The 8551-nt window shown below is 37.3% G+C and overlaps 1 protein-coding gene across 1 annotated transcript in view; it reads left to right on the top strand.

Annotated features, from left to right (window-relative positions):
• The window catches only part of LOC133765692 (UDP-glucuronosyltransferase 2B14-like), a 48527-nt gene extending 40593 nt beyond the window's left edge, over positions 1-7934 (top strand). Inside the window, exons 4-6 of the mRNA XM_062199233.1 lie at positions 1042-1129; positions 5425-5644; positions 7582-7934. Coding sequence (XP_062055217.1) covers positions 1042-1129; positions 5425-5644; positions 7582-7861 — 588 coding nt within the window. The 3' untranslated portion in view covers positions 7862-7934. The remainder of the gene's footprint in view (positions 1-1041; positions 1130-5424; positions 5645-7581) is intronic.
• The last annotated feature ends 617 nt before the right edge of the window (positions 7935-8551 follow it).

Genomic DNA, 8551 nt, shown 5'->3' with positions numbered 1-8551 from the left:
AAGAGGTTCAGATGTTCCAAATTCCAGAAAATATAGCAGACAAATTTTCTAATGTATGCAATGTATCTTTCATCTGTCGGTATTTATGAACCATTTTTTAATCTCATATAAGTTTCTATTAATCACCTAAATCATCATCATCATCATCATTATTCTGCTGAGGAGCTGAATTGAAGACTCACAGAGCATCCAGAAGTGAAGCACTTGTGGGTTATACTTCAATTTATGAGAATTTCTCAGAAATACCAAAGGCTGTAGCAGACTTTAGTACAGGGCATGGTGATTGGGTATAGCAGCACATATTAATCATGCCTCTCGATGGTTTATAGTTCATTGTAGAAGGGTCAAAATCAACTGAAGAAAATTTAATGGCATCACAGTTTTAGATTTATTTCAACTGCTGTACTATATATGAATTAGCCTTTCCCTGTACTTTTAAAATATTCCCAACTCTAGCAAGAATTATCATATTTTGGATTCATTTCAAAATTGCCACTTGAAATTCTTCCTAGAAATAGTGTTTAATAATTTGTAATCTAAAACAAATGATGTGTAGTTCCTAAGCAGAATTAATTTATTTCTCACATATTTATGATCACACAAAATTGCTTTTGATCAATTAAAAGATGTCACAGCATAAAGAAATTATGAAAACATGGATATAACTAAACTTCCACTCTATTTTTAAATAAAAAACTTACTATTATAAATGGAAGATTATTATAACAGAAAATACACATTTTTAACATGAAAAGTATGCACTGTAATTCAATACTTGAATTTTTCATTCATCATCTCACATAACTAAGCAGCTACATGTGAAACATCATGGTACTTTCCACACCTGACTGCATATAAAACAAGTATGGGAAAGGAAGCGCTCTGTTGACTTCAGACATTCTGTAATTCTCAGCACTTAACCCCTCATTCTTCTTTCCTGTGGACAGCAATTAGCCAGGTGACCTCTGAAACGCACTCGAATTGCAATACACTATCATTTGAAATTAAGCTCACGGGTTAGCTATTCCCTTTATCTACCAGGTCATATGGAGATTTGACGGTCAGAAACCAGAGACATTAGGACCCAACACTCGGATCTATGACTGGATCCCCCAGAATGATCTTCTTGGTAAGACTCTGGAGAACAATTGCTGCAAATACGAATAAAAGCCAATTCGGATGATAATAGTTAAACTGAAAACTGCATAGCCATATCTTATTGAGAAACTCAGCATCAAACATATTTAAATTTATTTTCTAGTTCTGGGAGAAATATAATAACCTACAACACTGAGCATTTTCTTAAATGCACATTCACATGATTTATGGCTGGAATCAAAATATCTTTCACTTCCAACAATCTCCTGCATTCTCTGTCTCCTAATTCCAATATAATTTTTGTCCTCTCACTGTGTTGTTTTCGAATGCCTCTGAAAAATAAGACACTTTGTTATTGTGAATGATCCTGCATTTTCCATGGGAAAGCCTTTCTTGTGAAGTGTTGGCATGTTTCAAGATGAAGTGCTGCCTGTGCTTTCTTGCTTTTCAGTACTGCCACCGTGCCACTCCTGGTTGTTTTGGGCACCTCAAAAACAGACTTAGTGAATGCACTATATCTTTCTTTCTTTTTTTTGTTTCTTTGTTTTTTTGGATTTCCCTTAATTTTATTAATTTAATTTAATTTAATTTTCCCCAAAGAAACCTTTAGTTAAGGAATACAAACTCCATATGTTTCATAAGTACAACTTTAGGAATATTGTGATTTCATACCCATCCTCCCACCCACATTCCCAACCTTCCACCTTCTCCTTCTCCCATTCTTATTCCCATTCTTCATTAAGATCCATTTTTGATTAACTTTATGTGCAGAAGACCAGCTTTATGCTAAATAAAGAGCTCTACAATTTGCATAAAAAACTGTTCCTCAACAATAGAGACAACTGCTGACAAAGTTACTGCATCTTGAAGATAATTTCACTTACTTTTTAGAAACTTAATTAACTTTACAGAATCATCCAAGAATTAACTGTAATTAACTTTACAGAAACATCCAAAGAACAGCCAATACATCTTTGACAAGCACTTAGACATGATTATAATACAACTCTTTGAATACAGAGGTCCTGCATGGGAAGTTAGAGCACAGTGACTCCTGTTCTAAATTTAACAATTAACACTGTAATGTATGATGTCAGAGATCACCCGAGGCTCTTGACATGAACTGCATAGGTTCTGAAAGCCTGTTGAATCCAGACTCCATCAGTATTTAGACAAGGCCATGAGCAACGTGGAAATTCTCTTCTCCCTTCAGAGAAAAGCAGCTCTGAAATCGGACATGACCCCCTAAAATCTTCACTGAAATGTACCCCTATTAGAGTTCCCCAGAATCGGCATTGGGGTGCCACATATGCTACCAGAATTTGGGTGCCATATGATTTCACCATGTGCTTATTAATAAATCTTCAATATTAATAAGCCTGAGAGGGTTCTTGCCTAATATTTAGAAAAGAATTCTCAATACGGGCACAAATAAACGCAGCAACATGATACATTTTAAGCTTTTATTTAGTGAGAATGATGCATAGGAGAGTGAGAGCTTTATTTTAAGAGATAGGTAAATATGGGTTCATACGGAGCACCAGGAACCAGCCAGGTGGAGGAGCATCTAGGCCTGGAAGCTTAGGGTGCATGGTCCAAAGGCCATTCACCCTGGAGGCGCAGGGCCATAGCAAGCTCCCTAGTGGCAAGAGCTCGGGCAAAGAGAAGGGGCAGACAAACTGTGTCCCAGGATTATTTTATACCCACCACCAAAGGGTAGCAGTTAATTAACCTGATAGGCTGGTGGGCACCCAAGTGTGGTCAGGTCAGGGGATGGGGTCACACAGGGGCGTGGTGAAGGTATCAGGTAGTGTGTGAGGTCACACAGGGGCGTGGCGAAGAGATGGTCTTCCTGCTCACAAACCTAATCAGTTTTGACCTATGTGCCTGCCTACTTCACCTCTTTCTTTGATGACCACTTCTTTCCTCTGGGGGGTCTCACCCAATGAGGTCTTTCATATAGGACAATTTGTTGCCACAGTGTCTTGGTTTTCCATGCCTGAAATGGACTTTTCATCCAGACCAGAATGCTATAAGGGCTGATGCTGAGGTCAGGGAATACACTGTATCTTTCTTTTTTTTTTAATTTTTTTAAACTTTTATTTAATGAATATAAATTTCCAAAGTACAGCTTATGGATTACAATGCATTTTACCCCCATAACTTCTCTCCCACCCGCCACCCTCCCCCTCCCGATCCCTCTCCCTTTCCATTCACATCAAAATTCATTTTCAATTATCTTTATATACAGAAGATCAATTTAGCATATATTAAGTTAAGATTTCAACAGTTTACACACACACAGAAACACAAACTGTAAAATATTGTTTGAGTACTAGTTATAGCATTAATTCACAATGTAAAACACATTAAGGACAGAGATCCTATATGAGGATTAAGTGCACAGTGACTCCTGTTGTTGACTTAACAATTTGACACTCTTGTTTATGGCATCAGAAATCTCCCTAGGCTCTTGTCACGAGTACCAAGGCTGTGGAGGCCTTTTGAGTTCCCCGACTCTGATCTTATTTTGACAAGGTCGTAGTCAAAGTGGAAGTTCTCTCCTCCCTTCTGAGAAAGGTACCTCCTTCTTTGATGACCTGTTCTTTCCACTGGGATCTCACTCACAGAGATCTTTCATTTAGGTTTTGTTTTTGTTTTTTTTTTTGCCAGAGTGTCTTGGCTTTCCATGTCTATAATATTCTCATGGGCTCTTCAGCCAGATCCAAATGTCTTAAGGGCTGATTCTTAGGCCAGAGTGCTGTTTAGAGCATCTGCCATTCAATGAGTCTGCTGTATATCTCGCTTCCCATGTTGGATCGTTCTCTCCCTTTTTTATTCTATCCGTTAGTATTTGCAGACACTAGTCTTGTTTATGTGATCCCTTTGACTCTTAGTCCTATCATTATGATCAATTGTGAACTGAAATTGATCACTTGGACTGGTGATATGGCATTGGTACATGCCACCTTGATGGGACTGAATTGGAATCTTCTCACACATTTCTAACTCCACCATTTGGGGCAAGTCATCTTGAGCGTGTCCCAAGTTGTACATATCCTCCCTCTCTTATTCCCACTCTTATATTTAACAGGGATCGCTTTTCAGTTAAATTTAAACACCTAAGAATAATTGTGTGTTAATTACAGAGTTCTACCAATAGTATTAAGCAGAACAAAAAAATACTAAAAGGGATAAAGTGTTAAGTTCTTCATCAACTGTCAGGACAAGGGCTGCTCAAGTCATAGTGTTCATTTCACTTCAATAAGTTTCCCCTTTGGTGCTCAGTTAGTTGTCACCGATCAGGGAGAACATACGATATCTGTCCCTTTGGGACTGGCTTAATTCACTCAGCATGATGTTTTCCAGATTCCCCCATTTTGTTGCAGATGACCAGATTTCATTGTTTTATACTGCTGTATAGTATTCTATAGAGTACATGTCCCATAATGTCTTTATCCAGTCTACTGTTGATGGGCACTTAGGTTGATTCCAGGTTTTAGCTATTGTGAATTGAGCTGCAATAAACATTAATGTGCAGACAGCTTTTTTGTTTGCCGATTTAATTTCCTTTGGGTAAATTCCAAGGAGTGGTAAAGCTGGGTTGTCTGGTAGGGTTATATTCAGGTTTCTGAGGTATCTCCAGACTGACTTCCATAGTGGCTTTACCAATTTGCATTCCCACCAACAGTGGGTTAGTGTCCCTTTTTCCCCACATCCTCACCAGCATCTATTGTTGGTAGATTTCTGTATGTGAGCCAATCTAACTGGGGTGAGGTGAAACCTCATTGTGGTTTTGATTTGCATTTCCCTGATGGCTAGTGATTTTTTCATGTGTCTGTTGGCCATTTGGATTACCTCTTTTGAAAAATGTTGATTGAGGTCCTTGGCCCATCTCTTAAGTGGTTTGTTTGTTTTGTTGTTGTTGAGTTTCTTGATCTCTTTGTAGATTCTGATTATTAATCCTTAATCGGTTGCATAGTTTGCAAATATTTTTTCCCATGTTCAAAATGCACTCAGCTTCTATTTTTGAAAATGAATTTTATTTTTTTTCTGGAATATCCTCTTTCTTTGTGTTAATCTTTTATTCACTGCTCAAGTCAAATTTCATACTTCCTCTTCCACATAGTCTTCACTTATCTCTCCAATGTACTTAGGAAGAGGTGTACTCTTCTTATTGATCTGAAAGCAATCTAAATGTAGTTTTCATGCTCTCATGATCTGTTATCTAAGGATAATGGTTCTCTCCAGTGTGTAATTCTGTGCATATCTCATTTCATTTCTGAGACATGCATAATAATCGTATTGAAAATCCCTCAATCCTAGGTCATCCAAAAACCAAAGCTTTTGTAACTCATGGTGGAGCCAATGGCATCTATGAGGCAATCCACCATGGCATCCCTATGGTGGGTCTTCCTCTGTTTGGGGAGCAACCTGATAATATTGCCCACATGACGGCCAAGGGGGCAGCCATTAGGCTGAACTGGAAAACAATGTCAAGTGCAGATCTGCTCAATGCCTTGAAGACAGTCATCAATGACCCCTCGTGAGTATTACTTTCATTAAATCTATGTAAAATTTATATATAAATGTTCACCTGAAGGCCAAGACTGCAGCAGTTGAGTCTGAAAATGAGCAAAAACAAGTTGAGTACAAATTTTCTGCAAGTTGGAAGGAAATTGTCAAATAGTTCTTGTGATTTTCATAATGTTTTTGAGCAGATTTAAGAGACGGTTTGTCATAGATTATCCGATAGTGTGCATATCTGAAATAGCCTAGAAATGGAATGAGAGGTGTAACTGAAGACGACTAAAACAGGATTAAACGAAAGCATTAAGAACACAAATGCAGCAGGTAAACACAAATGTTATAGAAGAACTCACCTACTTTAAGCACATTTACGAGTTTTTTTTTTTTCCGGTATTTTTTTAAGATTTATTCATTTATTTTAAAGTAAGAGTTACATAGAAAGAGGAGAGGCAGAGAGAGAGGTCTTCCATCTCCTCGTTCACTCTCCAATTTGGCCGCAATGGCCAGAGCTGTGCTGATCCAAAGGCATCAGCCAGGGGCCGGGAGCTTCTTCCGGGTCTCCACATGCATACAGGGGCCCAAAGGCTTAAGGCATCTTTTACTGCTTTCCCAGGCCACAGCAGAGAGCTGGATTGGAAATGGAGCAGCCTGTACTCGAAGCAGTGCATATATGGGATGCTGGCACTGCAGGAGGTAGATTTACCCGCTATGCCAAAGCAAGGACCCTTCAGCAAGGGCATTTATAAAATGATATTTTTAAAATACATTCTACCATGTATATTTCAGATATATAACATGATGTTATGGGTTATGTGTATAGTCAAAAGGTTCCTATAGAGAAGCAGCTTAACCTATTCATGATCTCACATGGTAGTTTCTTATTTTTCTTTTTAAAATTCTAAAATGGTTTATTTTCCAGAAGCCAGCATGTCATAGTCAATTTCTAATTTCCATTACATTTATTGCTTTGCCAAGTTTCTATGCTAACATTCTGATCCTGCTACTGGTATTGGTAAACAACTTGGATTTTCAGATGTACTCCTCTGAAAATTGTCTTCCTCCTGTTCATTCTTAATGGTAGGAAGAGGATTTCCCTCCACTGCGATTGTTCCCATGTCATGCTATAGCACTTTATGGTTTAGATTTGGTAAGCCACATTGCTACATTCCAACACTAGCAATGTCTCAAAGTAAAATGCTGAGTACTCTCTAAATGCTAAGATCAGAATACTAAAACAAAAACAACAACAATAATAAAAACATTTATTGATGGTCTAATATATGCGAAGAATAATTGAAAGTATTCTAAGAATCACTGTTTTATTACTCAGAACATTAGAATAAGAAAGGTACTATTCCTATCCATTCTATTTAGAAATGAACAACTAGGAAGAGAGAAGTTTATAGAAAGGACAAGAAAGTGTCAGAATCAGGGTTCAAACCAATGTAATTAATTCATTAAGATACCTTAATAGTTGTAAGCATTTATCCATTGATACAAGGCCAATATCCCTACTGTGGTCGATGCAAACCTTATCGACTTTGCCCAGAAATATAACTGTGTTTTTTCATGGATCTGCCTACTACATCCTCATTTTAATATTGTTTTGAACCTTGTACATAAAATCCTCCCTAATTCCTAGTCTATAGTTCCAGTTCTACACATTCAATAATTTTGTGTTTTCTTCTTCTTACATTTAGGACTAAGTGATCCCAATTCCTAGGATGTAATGTTGGCAAAACTTATCTTACCCAAGTTCTGTATATATATTGAATTTCTATGCATCTAATAAATTCTAGCCTGTTAGTTAAGATCAGTATGTTAACCCTCAAAGAAAACATCATTTTTCTTCCATGTTTATGTGACATGCATTTTACCATCTATGTGAAAACATCAGATATCAATATTTAGTATTTCATTCTGTAATTTGTTGTCTACTGGTTTTCCCTTCAGCTATAAAGAGAATGTCATGACATTATCCAGTATTCACCATGATCAGCCCATGAAGCCGCTGGATCGAGCAGTCTTCTGGATCGAGTATGTCATGCGGCACAAAGGAGCAAAACACCTTAGGGTTGCAGCCTATGACCTCACCTGGTTCCAGTACCACTCTTTGGATGTGATTGGGTTCCTGGTGTCCTGTGCAGCATTTCTGCTTTTTCTTGTCATAAAAAGCTATTTGTTTGTTTATCAAAAGTTTGTTAAGATAGGAAAGAAGCAAAAGAGGGTTTAGAGCTCCTTCACACCTGTGGGTGTCAGGTAAATCAGACTGCTCCATTTAATTCAAGCACTTTGGATCAAGATGTGACAAGATTGGCACATTTTTTGAGAATTGTGCCTTTCAGATTATTACATATATTTAATTTTTGATTTGTCATTAAAGACTATACAAGTCTAATTCCAGAAATCCATAACAAGTTCTAGTTTAATGCTGAATGAGGCAGAATATCATAAATCAGAAAAAACAAAAAAGCAAAAACTGAGATCCTTTCAAGTCAGGCTATTCGAGAAGGGCAAGAAGCATGAATTTTTCATGTTCATATTCAGAAGTAGCCTCTATTTGACTAAAATACCATCGTGTGGACCATACGTGTCTGTGTCAAAAAAAAAAAAAAAAACAGAGTGAGATCCTTGTTAACGTTTGCATGATAATTTATTCAGATCACTGGATCATGTGAAAAGTAGCTCTTGTTTATACTGACCTCAACATCACCTAGGAGAGAAGTGACTGACATTTTTAAATAAATAAACTGCACATATTGGATAATGAAGAATTGTGTCCCGCAAAAGAGACCAAAGAACATAGTGGTGATGGAAAATTGCTCAAAGTGGGTTGGTAAAGTAGGGTACACATGTCCTTTTTTTTTTTTTTCCTATTGGCAGTATTGTATTTTTTTGAGCAAAGAAGAAACACAGAGCCTGA

This window comes from Lepus europaeus, chromosome 8 (genome assembly GCF_033115175.1).
Source record: "Lepus europaeus isolate LE1 chromosome 8, mLepTim1.pri, whole genome shotgun sequence".
Classification (NCBI taxonomy): domain Eukaryota; kingdom Metazoa; phylum Chordata; class Mammalia; order Lagomorpha; family Leporidae; genus Lepus; species Lepus europaeus.
Note: the sequence above shows the minus strand (reverse complement) of the source record. Positions and strands in the feature narration are given on the sequence as shown.